Source organism: Triturus cristatus, chromosome 1_2, assembly GCF_964204655.1.
Source record: "Triturus cristatus chromosome 1_2, aTriCri1.1, whole genome shotgun sequence".
Taxonomy (NCBI): Eukaryota; Metazoa; Chordata; class Amphibia; order Caudata; family Salamandridae; genus Triturus; species Triturus cristatus.
The window spans coordinates 140,201,653-140,221,688 of NC_140580.1; the positions used below are offsets into that span (position 1 = coordinate 140,201,653).

The following is a 20,036-nucleotide window of genomic DNA, read 5'->3' on the forward strand; positions in this document are numbered from 1 at the left end:
TTTGTGGTAGGGGAGGAACAGTAGCCAGAGCCAGGAGGCCGCTATTGCCTCTTGGCGTTGTCTCGTCCCTGACGATTCTGACGTCCTCTCTGGGACTGCCGAGAGAAAGACGCCGACTGTCCTTGGCGCTGGCTGGAATATTGACCTTTATAGGACTGTCCTGATTGTGTGGAATATTGTCGTTGGTTTCCTCTGTATTTAGAAAACCCCCGACCACGTGCCCCTCTGAATGGCACTTTGCGATAGTTCAAAGATCCTAAGGACTTAGCTGTGTCGGTGTCCTTTTTAATGCTTTGGAGGGCGTCATCCACATGCTTACCAAAAAGCATCTCCCCGTCAAAGGGGAGGTCCAAGATCTTATTCTGGACCTCCTGGCGAAACCAGGTCGCTTTCAACCAGCCTTGACGGCGCAAGACGGCTGACCCTGCCAAAGCCCTGAAAGCAGTTGAAGCAATGTCCATCGCACAGTCGATGACTTCCGAAGAGCATCTTTCTCCCTCCATCAGCACCTGTCTGGCTTCCTCTTGACTAGAGTCTGGTAGCTGGTCCAGGAATGGCTCCATATCACACCACATCTGGCGGTCGTATCTACCCAGAATAGCCAGAGAATTAGCCGCACGCACCAACAAGCTGGCCATGGTGGAGAATCTTTTACCCACATTGTCCAGTCTTCTGCCTTCTTTATCTGGAGGCGTGGTTAATGGAGTGGACGGATTTTTTGACTTACTTTGTGCGGCTTGTGAAATAACGGAATCCGGCTTAGGTTGACCTAGAAGACACGCAGGACTGCCTTCAGGTGCCTTGTATTTCTTCTCCAGCCGGGGAAGAACCGGAATGACTGTCGCTGGATTTTGCATTGTCTTAAGTCCCTCATCCCAGACATGTTCTATAATGGGAATTGATCTTACCGACTTCTTATACTGAGCTTTAAAGTCATATAGGAAGCAGTCGGACTGCTCCACCGTAAAGGGCAAACCAAACCGCTTGGATGCCCGTTCCATCAAATTATGGAAACCACCAATGTCTGCTGGAGGCGATATATTTGTCTCTCGGTCTACAGCATCTGGATCCTGCGTATCATCAGGGTCCCCATCCGGATCCCCTGGATCTGTAAGAGGGATCACCTGTCCCTCGCCGTCTTCGTCCGTATCTGCATCTTGTGCGTCTCCATCAGCAGGTTCCGTACCGGAAGGTTGGGGAACTACTAAGGGCACCACCGGTGAAATGGCACGAGGTATCTCTCTTGGTAGAGGTGGCAAGTCCATTGGCATGTCACGTGGCACTACCAATGTAGAAGAACGCACTGGAGTGCGATCCGGCAACGTCGGAAAACGAGATTTATAGTCTTGCAGCATCTGTTGCAAATCCGACACTAAAGCCACTGGCAAAGCAATCAAGTCCTGCCTCAGAGAGCGGGGGTGTAATCCCTGTGTCAAGCTTTGGTGCCCCTCCTGCACCTCTGGACCATAAAACTCCTCCGTATCTGTGTCCTGCTGTTTGTCATTCAGGTCTGAAGGGCTGTATGCGTCCCCAAACTGCCCATCCTCCTCATCCTCCTCCGAGTCCTCGAGAAGCATGGATGGTGGCAAAGGCGTGACCCGCCTAGGGGAAGTCATGTCCGGTGTAATCATTCATCTTTGGGTGGCAAATTCCGAATTTTGTCGTCGTCGACGGTCCCGTCGGCGGTCCCGTCGACGGAGTCGATGGCAAAGGGATTACCAACGTCGACGAACTCGACGACGACATCGTCGACTGAAGGACAACTGTCGTCGACGGAGCTGAAATAGTCGTCGACGATGAGGCCGTCGACAGTCCTGTAATCGTCGTCGACGGAGCAGTCGTCGACGGAGCAGTCGTCGACGGAGCTTTCTTCTTCGTCGACGGAGTAGGTTTCATCGTCGGCGGAGCACCCGTCGACGGTCTCGTCGACGAACTTGTAGTCATCAACATGGACGAACTCGTCGTCGTCGTCGACGTGGTCTTAGTCGTCGACACCGCTGCCGAAGACGACGAAGTAGATATCGTCGACGGTCTCGTCGACGACCCCATGGAAACAGTCTTAACTGAGGAGATCGTCGTCGACGTACCTGCTTTCGCCTGCGTCGACGGACGCGGTTTCTTTCCTGGAACTGACTGAGGAGTTTCTGTAGCATGTTTTTTTTACAGGTTTCTCCTTCTGGGACGGAGGGGATGATGTTGGAACCTCCTTCTTGTCCTTAGGGGCTATGTCCACAGTAGCCCGTCCCTGCCTCTCCTTTACACTGTCGTGAGGAGATTTTTTGGGACCAGCCTCCTCAGACCTGTCAGAGATCCCGTGAGGGGCTTTGAGAGGGACCTTGAGAGGGGGTTCCACAGAAGTGGAGGGAGATGACCTACCCCTCTTCTTCGATCTCCTGGAGGAGGTGCCAGAGATTGATTCCTCCTCATCCAAAGAGAGGACCTCCGTCCTGGTCTTTAGCTTCTGCAGCCACGTCAGCAAGCGCCCCTCTCTGTCTCTCAAGGTCTTGGTCGAGAAGGTCCGACAAATTTTACAGTCTGTGGCCTTGTGTTCCGGGTACAGGCAGTAAATGCAGTTTTCATGTTTGTCTTCCACAAACAGTCTCTTCTTCCCACAAGAGGCACAAGCTCTAAATAAAGCTTTCTTCTCCTTTTCTGACATTCTGTCACAAAAGATGGCAATAAAGATATCCAAAAGTTGAATTCTGAGAAAAACTGAGCAGAGCTCAGTGGAGACTCCCTAGCACAACGTGCGGTAGAAAAATCTGAGGCTCTGAGCTCTCTCAGGAAGGTTCCAGAGGGTGAGGCTGTGCTGATTGGTCCTGGCAAAAGTTTGGGCTCTTTTACACAAAGAGGGTGATATACTACAAAATGAGATGAGGCCTAGGCCTATTTTTCTCTTTTGTTTCTATGGTGATACATATGTATATATATATATATTTTTGTTACCGAGGCTCCCATTCCGACGACGGGGAATGATACAAAGCATGAGAATCTATGAAAGTTCCAATACTGGGGTAACTTTCAATTTGATATCTCAAGATTGCAATGGTATTACAACAGCAAGCTCAGATCCCAACCGCTGCTCACCAATGTGAGAAGTTGGCCTGATATATGATGTCACTAGTTCTAGTGTACACCTTATATCAGTCCAAACAACCCTTATGGTGATTGGTTGTTGTAGGAGAGTAGGGTCTGCTTTCTATGTTCACCCCCACTTTTTGCTTTTGCTTTACTGGTTTTCGACTTAGATGTGGCTGTGGGCCTGCTAATCAGACCCACAGCCCTGCTGTTCTCTCTCTAAATTAATACTATGTACTTTAGGTGCATAACCCATTTGGATAGGATCACCTTATTGGCCCCTGTACAGTGTACCCTAGGTACCCAGGGCATAGGTGTACCCTAGGCCTACCAGGGGCTGCAGCATGTATTGTGCCACCCCTGGCCTGGCCTTCCATTTTGACACAACTGGCTGATCACTCAGCTGGGGCAAGGTCGTGTAATCACCCCTTGCTTAGGTGTAGTATTCCTATACCTAACTTACATATAGACACATGTGTACCTATCAGTCACTCCTATGGCAGGCCTTGACAATCCTGGAGGCAGAGTGCTTGGTAACATGTGAGATGGTGCTCTAGCATGAGCTGAGCCTGTCTGCAGCTTTCGGAACCATGTCCTTATAGCTGTTCTATGATATAGCCTACCATATACTCTTAAAGTACCTTATAATCTTAGACGGTTATGGTAACTATGGTTTGGCTTTATCAAAACATGTCGTGTAAGGTGTCTAACACTCGGGAATAATACCCCCATGCCATTTCTGGACATGAGGATATTATTCCCCCCTTCTAGAGGGGAAGACATGTTAAAATCATACTTCAACTGTTAGCCTCTGACCAAAGCCTCAGCATCACAAAATGGATGCTGCTGCCACGACACAAGTCTGACCTCCTGCAGCTGGGAGTGATCCCAGCCAGGGAGGCCTGGACAATAGGTTTCCTGCTTGGGGAGGTGCTAGCAACTCCCCAGACACCCTTTAGTGTATTGGGGCAGGGTGGGCTGAAAGGAATGAGACATGCCTGGGGCACACAAGGTGTTCCTTGCATAGTCCAGTTCAAACCGGCGCTGGGGCACTCCAGCCCCAGCTCTGGCGCGAAACTGGACAAAGGGAAGTGGGTGTAACCACCCCCTCCCAGGTCCCACCCATAAGGCGTGACCTAGCAGGTATCCCAGCCCCCCAGATTAGTATAAGAGTGGGAGTTGGGCCTCAAGACTTTAGATTATCCTGAACCTGCAAAACTGAACAGAAACTCTGGACCTTCGACATTCGACGAAAGAAGAAGACTGAAGAATCTCCCTTGTAGCCAAGGAGTGGCTACCCTGTGCAAACAGGCACCATCAAGAGACTACCCTTTGCTTTGTGAAACGTTCGACGAGGAACCGACTGCAGAGCCCGACCAGAGCCTTGATTTCCAGACTTCTCCGACCCTCATCCACATCTGCAGCAGAGCTGAGATCCGTGGAGGCGACGAGCGACGTGGGACCGGCTACCTGGGAAAAGTGGCTAGTAACTTACAGCGCAGCTTCTGAGGTACCCTCGAAGTTGTGCACCGGGGATTGAGAAGCCCCAACCCCAAGCACCATCTGCACCGAAGACCAGCCCCCCACACTCCACGAGTCCTGCGTGGGGCCCTTCAGCATTTTCCTGCTTGCCGCGTCTGTCCGGTTGCTTGCCCGCTGGCTAGTGGCCTTTGTGACGACGCTCCCTGAAATCTTCTGCGCTGGTTTGGCTCCTCCAGACTGGCTCCCGCTTCTCTGCAAAGAAGAAGCACCCCAGACCTTCCTGGTCTGCACCAGAAGCAAGTCCTTTGTTCTTCGTGGGTTCCGCTTGCCAAGGCTTGGTGAGTCCTAGTCCAACTTCGACACCGCCGACAGCAAGAGCCTTCGTGGGACAGCTCGCCTCCTGGTCCTGGTCGTCCTCGACGCTTCCTGGTCCTCCTGGCTGCAGCGACAAGCTTCACCTTCACCTGCAACTCTTCACGACATCGCCTGGTTCCTTCCTGGTTCCACGTGGTCACTGGCTAGTGACCTTGACTCTGTCCCTTCTGCTTGCAGGTTTCTCCTCTTCTTGATCCCAGCCTTGGGATCCACCGGACACTCTCCCCTGACTGCCTGTCAGCATCTTTCTTCAGGCATCCATAGGAGTCGACGACGAAAACGACGCATCTTCACCCCTATGCACCCGCAGCCTGTGGGCTAGGTAACTTGGGTACTCCGGTGCTCATCAGGATAGTGACTATCCTAGTGTCTAGTTTTCAAGTCTCAACTTCCTAGCTACTCCGGAAGTGTCCTAAATCTATCTATTTCTAAACTGTAATATTGCTATTGACTTTTACGCATTACGCGTGAGTGTTTCCACTCTGCACACGAATCCCGTGGGCCTCCCACTTCCTAACTAACGCTAGTGTAGTGTAGCCCCAGCGATTCCCTAGGCCTAGGCCTATTCTATTTCCGTGACAGTGGTTCTTATACCACTTATTTAGTATATGGTTTGCGTGGCCCCTAGGGCCTAACTGTATTACTTACCTGTGTGACTTACTGTATGCATTAATAAGACTGTGTTGTACTTACCTCTAAACTCATAAAGAGTGCTGAGGGTTTGCTTAGAATAAATACACTTTATTTTATATATATATCTGTTGTGGTGTCCTTTCATTTGGTATTCAAGGGATTATATATGGTATCACAGCTGGCTTCACATGCCATTCAGAGTTTAGCCTAAGACTGCTCTTGTCCATGCTACCACTAGGATAGCTGGTCTATAAGGTTGACTTTACAACCAATCACCATAAGGGTATTTGGACTGATATAAGGTGTACACTATAACTAGTGACATCATACATCAGGCCAACTTCTCACATTGGTGAGCAGCGGTTGGGATCTGAGCTTGCTGTTGTAATACCATTGTAATCTTGAGATACTAAATTGAAAGATCACACAGATATTGTCTAGGTACATATAACATAGATTATTATACTTAAGTCCTACTGGACTTTGTAGTTGTAGGTTGAAGGGAATAACACACCCTGACTGCAACTACTAGAGAGGTTTAGTAGAAACAACTAGTGTAGGTAGGTGCACACACCACACCCTCACTAGATCATGCCTCTGGGAGGAGATCAAGTAGATGCTCTCCCAGGAGGGTCAGGTCTGCAGAAGACCCCCTCTAGGTATGATACCTTAACATTCCAGGAGATGAGACAATTGTGTACCTCCAGAGGAATAAAACAGGGTGCAAACCCTACCCTCCTTCAGTTAAGACAACTCCTAGAGGAGTATGATGCTCAGAGGGCATCTCAGGAAGGTGCCCTAGGCACAGAGGAGGGTCTACCCACCACAGAGGAGTCAGATGGGGCTTCAGATGGGGAGGTAGACAGCCAGAGCCAAGTAAGGAGACTTAGCCAGGCTAACTTAAGTTTACATGGGAGTTTGCATGGGATCCCCCCATACAGACCCACAAGTAGACATTCACAGAGAAGCAGGAGGGACAGATCCCCTTCAAGGGAATCCATCCACTCCCATGTCTCTAACATCTCTAATGCTTCCTCTCACAGGGGAATGACTTCACCTGAGAGAAAGGAGCATGCAGCCAGAATGAGGGAGGCTAATCTGAGGATTCAGAGGGAAGAACTTGAACTTGCCAAAGAGAAGCTTGCTCTGGCTAGAGAACAAAAGTTAAGTGGGTTAGAACCCACTGGTGGCAGCAATATTCCTAGAGATAGAGACAGGCACTATGATAATAGAAACCTGAGCAAGATTGTCCCTCCCTACAAGTGTGGGGATGACATCCACAAATGGATAACTGCTTTGGAGAGAGCTTGCAAAGTACAGCAGGTACCCCAAAGTCAGTGGGCAGCTATCTTGTGGCTCTCCTTCTCTGAGAAAGGAAGAGACAAGCTCCTCACAGTCAGTGATGAGGATGCAGATAATTACACTGTCCTGAAGAGTGCTCTGATTGATGGGTTTGGCCTAACCACTGAACAATACAGGTTGTTGTTCAGGGATACCCAGAAGACACAGACTCAGGGCTGGACTGACTTTGTAGATTGTGCCACTAAGGCTCTGGAAGGCTGGCTAATGGGAAGTAAGGTTAAGGACTATACAGGATTGTATAATTTGATCATGAGAGAACAAATACTTAACAACTGTCAAAACCAGCTATTGCATCAACACCTGATTGATTCTGATCTGACTTCTCCCCAAGAATTGGGAAAGAAGGCAGATAGATGGGTCAGGACTAGAGTTAAGCAGAAAAACCAGAACCAGGGCGGTGATCAGAAAAAAGCAGACCAGAAGGGTAATGAGCAGAAACAAAAAGACCAGAAGTCTTCACCAGGCCCCCAAAAGGCTCAGGGGGAGGGTGGTTCCAAAAAGGATAAGAAGAAAGAAGGTCAAAAGAAACCATGGTGCAACTATTGTAAGTCTACCTCACATTGGTTTAGTGAGTGCACCAAAAAGGATAAGCCCCCAGCCACCATTGCCCCTAAGGCAACTGTACCCCCTAGTTCAGCTGTAAGTGGTGGTTCCCAGCAAAAGGGTGTAGTAGGGTTAACCCTGGGAACTGAGGAGGATTCTGGCCTAGTCAGAGTACCTACTCAGGCTGTCCTGATCTGTGATGGGGACTTAGCTTTGTCCTCTACTGTAGGCCCCAGTAACCTGGGCAAGTACAGACAGACACCTTTTATCAACCAAAGAATGGCTCAGGCCTACAGGGACACTGGGGCTAGTGTCACAATGGTGACACCTGCTTTTGTGGACCCTGGACAGATCATACTAGGTGAGAATTACCTAGTGACCAACGCTAGCAATGCCACTACCTCCCATAGTGTGGCTATTGTTAACTTCTCCTGGGGAGGGGTAACTGGCCTCAAGAAAGTTGTTGTTAGTTCAGACCTTCCTGTAGAGTGTTTACTGGGCAATGATCTTGAAACTTCAGTTTGGTCTGAAGTGGAGTATAGGACCCATGCAGAAATGCTGGGGATAGATGCACATGTCCTTGCTGTGACCAGGTCACAGGCCAAAAAGTGCAACACTGAACAAGTGCTGGATCCTGAAACTATGGACCAGTCACAATCCAAGAGAAAGAGCAGTAGGGTTAAGGCTGTGCCTTCCCCCCTGCCTCAGGTGGTGGATCAGCCCTCCCAGGAGGATGATTCTGAGAGCCCTGAAGGAACTGTCCTAGAAGAACTTGAACCTGATCAGGTTGAGTTTCTTGGGACAGGGGGACCTTCCAGGGCAGATCTGAGGCAGGCTCAATTAGACTGCCCCTCTCTTGAACCCCTCAGACAGCTGGCTGCTGCTGAGGCTGCAGGGAATGCTCAAGGTACCCATAGAGTGTATTGGGATGAAGGGCTACTGTACTCAGAGGCTAGAGACCCCAAGCCTGGTGCATCCAGGAGGTTGGTCATACCACTGAAGTTCAGAGGCTTCCTTCTAACCTTGGCCCATGATATTCCCCTTGCAGGACATTTAGGCCAGAACAAGACTTGGGACAGGCTTGTCCCTCACTTTCACTGGCCCCATATGTCAGAAGATACTAAGGAGTTTTGTCGCTCCTGTGTCACCTGCCAAGCCAGTGGCAAATCAGGTGGCACCACAAAGGCCCCCCTCATACCACTACCTGTGGTGGGGGTCCCCTTTGAAAGAGTGGGCATAGATATTGTAGGACCAATGGACCCACAAACAGCATCTGGGCACAGATTCATACTGGTGATAGTGGACCATGCCACCAGGTACCCAGAAGCAATTCCCCTGAGGACCACAACAGCTCCTGTTGTGGCAAGGGCCCTGCTTGGAGTATTCTCCAGAGTGGGCTTTCCAAAGGAGGTCATTTCTGACAGAGGTGCCAACTTTATGTCAGGATACTTGACTGCAATGTGGAAGGAGTGTGGTGTTAACTATAAGTTCACCACACCCTATCACCCACAGTGCAATGGGCTTGTTGAGAGATTCAACAAGACCCTAAAGGGAATGATAAAAGGATTACCAGACAAGCTTAGGCGAAGATGGGACATCCTTTTACCCTGCCTTCTGTTTGCTTACAGAGAGGTCCCACAAAAGGGGGTTGGCTACAGCCCTTTTGAGCTTTTGTTTGGGCATCCTGTAAGAGGACCCCTGTGTTTGGTGAGGGAAGGATGGGAGAGACCTCTCAGACAACCCAAACTAGACATAGTGGATTATGTACTTGGTCTCCGCTCCAGGATGGCAGAGTATATGAAGAAGGCTTCTAAAAACCTTGAGGCAAGCCAAGAACTCCAAAAAGCTTGGCATGACCAAAAGGCTGTACTGACTGTTTACCAGCCAGGACAGAAAGTGTGGGTGTTGGAGCCAGTGGCCCCAGCAGCACTCCAAGACAAATGGTCTGGACCCCACACTATTGTTGAGAAAAAGGGAGAAGTCACCTACTTGGTGGACCTTGGGACTCCCAGAAGCCCCCACAGGGTGCTTCATGTCAACAGATTGAAGGCATATGTTGACAGGGCAGACATGGGGCTACTCATGGCTACAGATGAGGGGCAGGTGGAAGAGAGTGACCCTCTCCCAGACCTGTTGACTCAGAACCCTGATGATGGCTCAGTTGATGGTGTGGTCTTTTCTGACAGCCTCACTGTCCATCAGCAACAGGACTGCAGACAAGTTCTGCAGGCCTACAGACATATGTTCTCTCTGACCCCAAGTCAGACAAACTGGTGCACCCATGAGGTGGACACTGGTGACAGTCTGCCTGTGAAGAGTAAAATCTACAGGCAACCTGACCATGTCAGGGACTGCATAAAAGTTGAGGTACAAAAGATGTTGGAGCTGGGAGTCATTGAACCTTCAGAGAGCCCTTGGGCTAGTCCTGTAGTCCTTGTGCCAAAACCTCACACCCAAGATGGTAAGAGAGAGATGAGGTTTTGCGTGGATTACAGAGGTCTCAATGCTGTCACTAGGACAGATGCCCACCCAATACCAAGGGCAGATGAGCTCATAGACAGACTGGCAGCTGCTAAGTTTTTGAGCACATTTGACCTAACAGCAGGCTACTGGCAAATCAGACTAGCTGAGAGTGCAAAGGCCAAAACTGCTTTCTCGACCCCAGGAGGACATTATCAATTTGTGGTAATGCCCTTTGGTTTGAAGAATGCACCTGCCACTTTCCAAAGGCTGGTGAATCAAGTCCTTACTGGGTTGGATGATTATTGTGCAGCTTATCTTGATGATATTGCTGTCTTTAGCTCCAACCGGGAGGATCACCTGGTCCACCTGAGGAATGTTTTAGAGGCCCTGTAAAAGGCAGGCCTCACTATCAAGGCCACTAAGTGCCAGATAGGGCAGAGCAAGGTTGTATACCTGGGCCACCTAGTTGGTGGGGGTCAGGTTCAACCACTGGAGAGCAAGATCCAGACCATAAAGGACTGGGCTCCTCCAACTACCCAGACTCAGGTCAGAGCTTTCTTGGGCCTGTCTGGGTACTACAGAAAGTTTGTTAAGAACTATGGGTCCATAGTGACACCACTTAATGACTTGACCTCCAAGAAGATGCCAAAGAAAGTTCAGTGGACAGTAAGCTGTCAAAAAGCATTTGATGACCTGAAGCAGGCCATGTGCAGTGCACCTATTCTGAAAAGTCCAGACTACTCCAAAGAGTTCATTGTCCAGACAGATGCTTCTGAGTTAGGTGTGGGAGCTGTTCTTTCACAACTGAATGTAGATGGTCAAGACCAGCCCATTGCTTTTATAAGTAGAAGGCTGACCCCTAGAGAGAAACGTTGGTCAGCTATTGAGAGGGAGGCCTTTGCTGTGGTTTGGGCCCTGAAGAAGCTGAGGCCATACTTGTTTGGCACTCACTTCAAGATTCAGACAGACCATAAGCCCCTCTTGTGGCTAAATCAGATGAAGGGTGAAAATCCCAAACTTCTTAGGTGGTCCATTTCCCTACAGGGGATGGACTTCACAGTGGAACATAGACCTGGGACTGACCATGCCAATGCAGATGGACTCTCCAGATATTTCCACTTAGAACATGAAGACTCAACTGGTCAAGGTTAGTTTAATGTCCCTAAGTTTGGGGGGGGGGGGTTGTGTAGGAGAGTAGGGTCTGCTTTCTATGTTCACCCCCACTTTTTGCTTTTGCTTTACTGGTTTTCGACTTAGATGTGGCTGTGGGCCTGCTAATCAGACCCACAGCCCTGCTGTTCTCTCTCTAAATTAATACTATGTACTTTAGGTGCATAACCCATTTGGATAGGATCACCTTATTGGCCCCTGTACAGTGTACCCTAGGTACCCAGGGCATAGGTGTACCCTAGGCCTACCAGGGGCTGCAGCATGTATTGTGCCACCCCTGGCCTGGCCTTCCATTTTGACACAACTGGCTGATCACTCAGCTGGGGCAAGGTCGTGTAATCACCCCTTGCTTAGGTGTAGTATTCCTATACCTAACTTACATATAGACACATGTGTACCTATCAGTCACTCCTATGGCAGGCCTTGACAATCCTGGAGGCAGAGTGCTTGGTAACATGTGAGATGGTGCTCTAGCATGAGCTGAGCCTGTCTACAGCTTTCGGAACCATGTCCTTATAGCTGTTCTATGATATAGCCTACCATATACTCTTAAAGTACCTTATAATCTTAGACGGTTATGGTAACTATGGTTTGGCTTTATCAAAACATGTCGTGTAAGGTGTCTAACACTCGGGAATAATACCCCCATGCCATTTCTGGACATGAGGATATTATTCCCCCCTTCTAGAGGGGAAGACATGTTAAAATCATACTTCAACTGTTAGCCTCTGACCAAAGCCTCAGCATCACAAAATGGATGCTGCTGCCACGACACAAGTCTGACCTCCTGCAGCTGGGAGTGATCCCAGCCAGGGAGGCCTGGACAATAGGTTTCCTGCTTGGGGTGGTGCTAGCACCTCCCCAGACAGCCTTTAGTGTATTGGGGCAGGGTGGGCTGAAAGGAATGAGACATGCCTGGGGCACACAAGGTGTTCCTTGCATAGTCCAGTTCAAACCGGCGCTGGGGCACTCCAGCCCCAGCTCTGGCGCGAAACTGGACAAAGGGAAGTGGGTGTAACCACCCCCTCCCAGGTCCCACCCATAAGGCGTGACCTAGCAGGTATCCCAGCCCCCCAGATTAGTATAAGAGTGGGAGTTGGGCCTCAAGACTTTAGATTATCCTGAACCTGCAAAACTGAACAGAAACTCTGGACCTTCGACATTCGACGAAAGAAGAAGACTGAAGAATCTCCCTCAGGGTAGCCACTCCTTGGCTACAGTTGTAAAGTCAACCTTATAGACCAGCTATCCTAGTGGTAGCATGGACAAGAGCAGTCTTAGGCTAAACTCTGAATGGCATGTTAAGCCAGCTGTTATACCATTTGTAATCCCTTGAATACCAAATGAAAGGACACCACAACAGATATATATAAAAATAGAATGTATTTATTCTAGTCAAACCCTCAGCACTCTTTATGAGATTCGAGGTAAGTACAACACAGTCTTATTTAAGCATACATTAAGTCACACAGGTAAGTAATACAGTTAGGCCCTAGGGGCCACGCAAACCATATACTAAGTAAGTGGTATAAGAACCACTGTCACGAACACAGGATAGGCCTAGGCCTAGGGAATCGCTGGGGCTACACTATACTACCAAAGGTTAGGAAGTGGGAGGCCCACGGGATTCAGGTGCAGAGTGAAAACACTCACGTGTAATGCGTAAAAGTCGATAGAAATAGTAGTTATTAGAAATTAACAGTTTTAGGACACTTCTGGAATAGCTAGAAAGTCGAGACTTGGAAACTAGACCCTAGGATAGTCAATACCCTTGTGAGCACCGGAGTACTCAAGTTACCTAGCCCACGGGCTGCGGGTGCATAGGTGTGAACTTGCGTCGGGTTTCGTCGTTGACTTCTATGGATGCCTGAAGAAAGTTGCTGACAGGCAGTCAGTGAAGAGTGTACGGTGGATTCCAAGGATGGAATCAGGAAGGAGGATACCTGCAAGCAGAGGGGACAGAGTCTAGGTCACCAGCCAGGAGCCAGGAGCCAGGAAGGAACCAGTCGATGTCGTGCAGATGCAGGTGAAGAGGTGAAGCTTGTCGCAGCAGCCACGGGTACCAGGAGACGTCGAGGATGACCAGGACCAGGAGGCGAGCTGTCCCACGGATGCTCTTGCTGTCGGCGGCGTCGATGTCGAGTTAGGACTCAACAAGCCTTGGCAAGCGGAACCCACGCAGAATGGAGGACTTGCTTCTGGTGCAGACCAGGAAGGTCTGGGGTGCTTCTCTTTCACAGAGGAGCGAGTGCCAGTCTGGAGGAGCCGGACCAGCAAGATGAAAACAAAGGTTCGTCGTCGCAGAGGCTACTAGCCAACGAGCCAGCAACCGGACAACACGTCGAGCAACTCAGGTGCAGAAGGACCCCACGCAGAACACGTGAAGTGTGGGGAGCTGATCTTCTTTGCAGATGGTGCTCGGGATTGGGGCTTCTCAATTCCCCAAGCACAGCCTCGAGGAAGCCTCAGAAGTCGCGCTAGTCAGTTACTAGCCACTTTTCCCAAGTCGCCGGTCCCACGTCCCTCGTCGCCTCCACGGGTCTCAGCTTCGCTGTCGATGTGGATCTGGTTCAGAGGTGTCTGGAAGTCACGGCGCTGATCAGTTTCTGCAGTCGTCCCTCGTAGGATCAGTCGCAAAGCAAGCAGCGGTCGCTGGATGGTGCCTGGTTGCCCAGGGTGGTCACTCCTTGGCCACAAGGGAGATTTCTTCAGTCTTCTTCCTGAGGTCGAATGTCGAAGGTCCAGAGTTTCTGTTCAAGTTGCAGATTCAGGTTAATCTAATCCTGCAGGGCTTAGCTACCTTCTAATATACTAGGCTAGTGGGCTGGGCTACCTGCAAGGTCCCTTTCGGCTATTGGACATTAAACAAGTGAGTTTCTATACTCCAATGTATATTATTTATTGCTTCCAGCCCTGAGGAAGTCGCATGGGTTAATCCCTATCGATGAAACGCGTTGGGAGTGGAAGAATGTTATGAATAAAAGAAGTTTGGAGATTCAAATGAAAATAAAAGAAGAAGAGAAGCCCACATCAATGTGTATTTAGTTTTGTGACAGTAACAGGAGACGTTGTTGGTTAATTTGCGAGTGCTTCGACAAGAGAAAATACGTGAATCAATCTTTGATTGTTGTTTTGAGGATTAGGGTGCCTATCCTCAAGTTGAAAGCACCGCACTAGGATAATTGTGGATCAAAATTACTAATGGTGTGAAATTTTGCAGGTTGCGCGTTCTTTCCCTTGACACCCATTCTTTTGTTTTTGTATGTACCTAGGGTACATGGAGTCAATTTTAAAGAGAGAGCAGACAGCCTGAGATCCTGAATGGCAGGATCTCAGGCCAACTAAGTCGAAAAACCAGCTAAACACTAGGCAAAAAGTTGGGGGTAACCATAGTCAGATATTCACCTGCCTACAGTGACTCACAGACCTATGATTGAATCCACTGTAGCGTCACGTCTGTGACTGAGACTTAAACATTCAGGATCCAACCTGAGTAATAGAAAGGGATCAAGATAAGAAAGAATATCCATCCAGTTTTTATATGGATTGGGCCCGGTTTCTCTTTATGTAATATAAACATGTATGAACCAGGCTTCTATCTGATGCCTAGCCAAGCTTACACAACCTGACCAAATTTTATTTGCATTATCAACAGTAAGTCAAACTTTATCAGCAACACACAGTTGGTCTTGCCACTGAAGCAGGCATTTTACCCAAGCCAGTGTCTCTATCAACTAACACTGTCCTCAACACGTATCAACGAACCTGGATTAAACTAACAGTATAACAGGAAACTATTATATTTGCCAAAGTGCTCATTCGTCAAAAATATATTAAACAGAAGGGGAGCCAGCACAAACTACTGGATAGGACAAATATTTACAAATCGTGCAATTCTGCTGATTCACTTAGCAGAGCACCATCTTAGTTCCTGTATAACTGAGAAATACTGTGAAAAATGTCAGGAGAACTGCATCATTTTTAAAGGGTTTACATTTCAGCTAAACCTACCTTCACAACAATAGCAAAGAAAGTAGAGGTTAAGTGAAATACCAAAAACATATATTAAGTGTCAAAATCCAACTGCAGGTGCACAGAACAAATATTTTTAGGACTTACCTTTTTCAGAAATATCTTTTTTAGCATCACAATTAATTTTACAAGCTACTACTTCACTTGGTAATTCGTCAACTGTGGAAGCACTCTGTAGTTCAATGGCAAATTTATTGTACTGTTTCTTGTTAGGTGGCATGTAGCTTTCATTGTCTGATCCTTTCCTGGACCGTGTGTCCACATTACTGCTTGCTTCTCTTTCTTTTGGCATTTGTACAGCAGGAGTACCTTTAGTACCTTGTTCCCCTTTCCCTATTTGTACTCTCGTTGGTGATATGTGATATATGTCTTGTCCCCTACCAGGCATTTTGTCAAATTGAACTTCCTGTTGTCTCCTTTGTGTCGAGTCAAAATGACTGTCCAGTTCTGCCTCTGTCAATTTATTAATTTTATTTGCTTGTTCTTTGAGACGTGGCATATCACATATATCATTTAGTACTCTTTCTTGGGTCTTGTCACATACAATAGTTGATTCTCTTATTGGCAGCTTGTCTGCTTTGTTAGTATTCTTTAGTGCCAAATGTTGACTAACAAGAACATGACTGATAATCTGTGGAGGTTCTTGATTGTGGTCTATGAGTTCCACTCCGACACCGTCTTCAGTTATACAAAGAGGAAGGGCCTGAAGCTTGATCCCAGACACACACATCTGCAGCTTTGCAGTGGCTTCTGAGGTCCAATGTTTATTGATTGGTTTAACATCTAGGATAAAAAGATTAAATATTAAAACATACATATGGCTAAAAGTAAAAGACATACATTAGGGTTAACCAGTCACTTGTCTAGTACCAGTAAAAGAATAAATAGTTACTTGTAAATACATGTGCTTTAGACTTTTAAATAACAGAAAGAGTTACTTACCTTCGGAACGCCTTATCAGGTAGAGAAAGGATCTAGCTGTAGATTTCTCACCTTTGAGTTCTCCCCAGAAGGTGCCAGATTGGATCCGGAAAACAAAAACTCAGCAGTACCTCTGCGCATCTGTAGTGGGCATCGAGGGGTGACTCAGTGACGTCAACCAGGGAATGTGACGTTGGTGGAGTCCATATATGTCCCTTCCCAACGCGCTGACGTTCATTTCTTCGGTGACTAAATTCCATGTCAAAAACATGGAGCCACTTACAGAAACTGGCTATGGATAGTGTACTGATCAAGAGATATATCTCTGTAAATACAGATGTATCTGCAAGGAGGAGTAGCCCAATAGCAAGCAGGAGGATTATCTCACAAGTGAAATAGGACATAGAAGGTACAAATAAAGAAGTTCACAGAACAAGGAAGATGAGAGGGTCGGTAAGGAATCTGCAGCTAGATCCTGTCTCTACCAGATAAGTCACTACCGAATGTAAGAAACGTGTTTGATAAGAGACATCTAGCCGAAGATTCCGTACCTTTGAATTAGAGGCCAAAGCAAAATAATCCCCGGATGAGGGTCTGCGAACTGACTGGATCAAATCCATGATTAGAACTAGCCGGTGTCTAGCTGAAGTAGCAGACGAGACCCACTGCTCGAAGGCAGGAAGGCGAGCAAGAAAATGCTCTGCAGCCATACCGGTCATCACTATGGGAGCCCCATAGTATCTTTAAGACAGTAGTAAATGCTATACCCATAGGCCAGAATGCAACGTAAAATCAATGCAATAGCCTAGCCATTTCTTTTTGTAAAAAGGACCACAGTTGAACTATAACCAATCAGGCGACAGCAACCTGTAGAACAGTCCCAAGAGAGGCAGAGTCCCTCCGATTTTCAAGCACAAGTGTGACAAGAGTAAAAATAAGAGATGCCTCTCCAGGGAGGAGGGTGGGTCGCATGTGAATCTATGAAAAATACCAATACTGGAGAACCATAGTTACAGGTAACTCATTTTCTTCTCCAGTATTTGATCTTTCATACATTCACATGCTTGAACCAGAATAGCACAAAGTTTTAGCAGGTAAACATTGTAGTAGTCTAAGTACCCTTTGAGGATGGTAGGTAACAAGATAGACATTTGCATTGTACAACATAAAGAGAGTAACAAAATATATATCCTCATATCAGTCTGTACTTATATAATGAAATACACACACACACATATACAGATACATATATGTTTATATATATTCACTGAAAAAACCATAGGTTTCAGGGACGTTATAGTTAGTTGGACATTTCACTCATAGAAAACCATAGAAATTCTCCTGTTATAATTAGTTGAGCTAACTATAACTCGCACCCCCGCAATGCACTGCCGATGATGTCACATATTACATCATTTTTCGCCATTCTCTCTACAGCGTTTGATGAGAGACTTCTCTTCTGCTTACAGAGCTTTTTTGAAAACTATTTGCTATGTACACATATCTGACAGTACACACAACATGCAACCATCATCTTCATCAATATTCATGCTCTGTAAAGCAGCCTTCCACCTGTGATAGCCATGCATCTAAATGCTACATAACAGAACTTTTCACCACTGCCACAGGTAACATGGTTGCATACGCTGTCCACAGCACAATGTGATGTGGTACGGCCCAGGGGCAGTATCATGCATAGATAATTAACACACGGACACGGATGGATAGGGGAAGTGGGTATGGGCACGTGCGCTCGACTCCTTTTTATTACCAGGGTCACTTAACCAGTGACGTCTGTGGTGGATGCGTGTGCGGTGAGTGTAAACCAGCACTCAAGGAATAGTTGCTGCTAGCATCAACTACAACAGTAATCATTGGATCACACACAGAGATTCAATAATAAAAGGGTCAATAGTTTATGCTGCAGTAAGGTAGGGACAGTAGATGTTAAATAATACAGAAAAGATTCTATCGTAAAATAACCATAACTTGTGGTATACTTAGATACAAGCAGTACATCTGAAATAATACACAAAAAGATTGCATCATAAAGGGTCAAACAGGGTGTTGGGAGGGGGGTGGCGGCTGCAGCCCCGAGCCTTGGACACGGGAGACAAGTGTGGTGTGGACCGGTAGCTAAGGGGAGGGAGGGGGGGGGGGTAGTTTGTTGAGTTTGTTAGTTCGATTGCTTGGCACTGTAATGCAACTTGGGGCACTCTGCCCATATCTTGGTGGACATTCTGAAGGACACTAGATTTGCCACATACTAGCTACACCTTGGTACACCGGTATCCTTCAACGCCGCCGTACCTCCGGGTTGACGGCATATGGGCTGTGTGCTTCGAGACATATGCAAGTTAATTACCGCGGCCGGCCCATAAGGGTTGTAGGCTCTCTGCTGTGTACCTTTGACTCTTAATAAAGGTTTTTGAAAACAAACAAAAAAAAAATTAAAAAAAAATAAAGGGTCAAACAGTTCTAGTGCACTCAGATAGCCACATCAAAAGCATTCACCAAGTGCACAGCCAGCGATGAAGCGTGCTGCGAGTGGGCCGCACTAGCAGCAATGTCTATTGCCATCAACACTGCATCATGTGCAATAGCGACTCGATCTCAACTGTGAACACGGCTCTCTGCAGTGTAGGCCAGACAGAGCGGTCAGCAAAGACCCACAGCTATGTAAGGTGGACTTGAGCTACACAGTTTGTCGTACTCAAAGCAAGAAAATGCGTGTGCAGAGCCTGCGATAACGCGTATGCATGGTGCTGACAGAGCGCACTGCAGCAATGTCTTTTCCTACAGGACTGCGTCATCTACAATACCGACTCGATCGGAATCGATCTGAGTTGTGAACACTGCTGTCTGCAGTGTAAATTGAAGGCATTAGTCACACAGACATCCATTAATACTATTTCTCACTTCCTCTTCCCAAAATACAACATAAATTGCAGAAAACACTGCAATAAATAAATCAAAACAATTCGAATTGCGATTTCTACTGTCCACAGTGTAGACTATTCAGTGTTTCTTTGAACTTGCAAGATGAATTTCACCATTGTACTAAACATATAACTCATCTAAAAAAACTTCTTCAAGCAAATATACTAAAAGAATATTCTGTATATTTCAAAACGTTGTACTTAGTTGCCTACTGAATGCTGTAATTAGAGAACAAGTTACTTACCTTCGGTAACGATATATCTGTAAGAAACATTAATTAGTTAGATTCCTTACCTTAGAATATCCCCAGGCGTCAGGATGGATCCGGAAGGATTTTCGTCAGCAATACCCTTACGCGTCGCTAGGCGTCGTATGCGTCTCCGCGTCCTTCGTCATGATCGCTAGGATGACGTCGGAGTACTTAGATGCTGCCCTCACGCGCTGACGTCAGTTCTTGTACATAGCTTTCCGCGCCAGGAACGCAGAGACATGCAAGAAACCGACACTGGTGCCATGAATCTAGGGCCCTGAAAGGGATGACCTTAACCCTAGATATCAGTTCGCAGAAGGGGGAGGATGGGTGGGGCGGTAAGAAATCTAACTAACTAACGTTTCTTACAGATATATCGTTACCGAAGGTAAGTAACTTGCTCATCTGAAAGAAACACATTAGTTAGATTCTTTACCTTAGAATAGATACCCCAACAATATCAACCCCGGTGGTGGGTCTGCAAACCAAGATCACACCAGGAAGTCCTGGAGAACGGAACGTCCAAAGACGCCATCTCTCCGGACTTGGCTGTCCAGGCAGTAATGCTTAGCAAACGTGTGCAGCGAGGCCCACGTTGCTGCCTGACAAATGTCCTGCAGAGGGACTCCCCGTCCCAGGGCAGTAGTAGCCGCCGTGGCCCGAGTGGAATGGGCCCTCAGCCCCACAGGAGGCTCCTTCTTAGCAGAGGAATAACAAGCCTTAATGCACAAAACGACCCACCGAGAGATGGTCCGCTTGTGCACTGCCCGCCCCTTCTTAGCGCCCA

The 20,036-nt window shown here is 47.6% G+C and overlaps 1 protein-coding gene across 2 annotated transcripts in view; it reads right to left on the reverse strand.

Annotated features, from left to right (window-relative positions):
* TDRD1 (tudor domain containing 1) overlaps positions 1 to 20,036 on the reverse strand; it is a 1,654,170-nt gene that overhangs the window by 362,865 nt on the left and 1,271,269 nt on the right. For both annotated transcript variants that reach the window (XM_085603291.1, XM_085603292.1), the window contains one exon: positions 15,226 to 15,921. In XM_085603291.1, the coding sequence (XP_085459417.1) occupies positions 15,226 to 15,921 (696 nt within the window). The remainder of the gene's footprint in view (positions 1 to 15,225; positions 15,922 to 20,036) is intronic.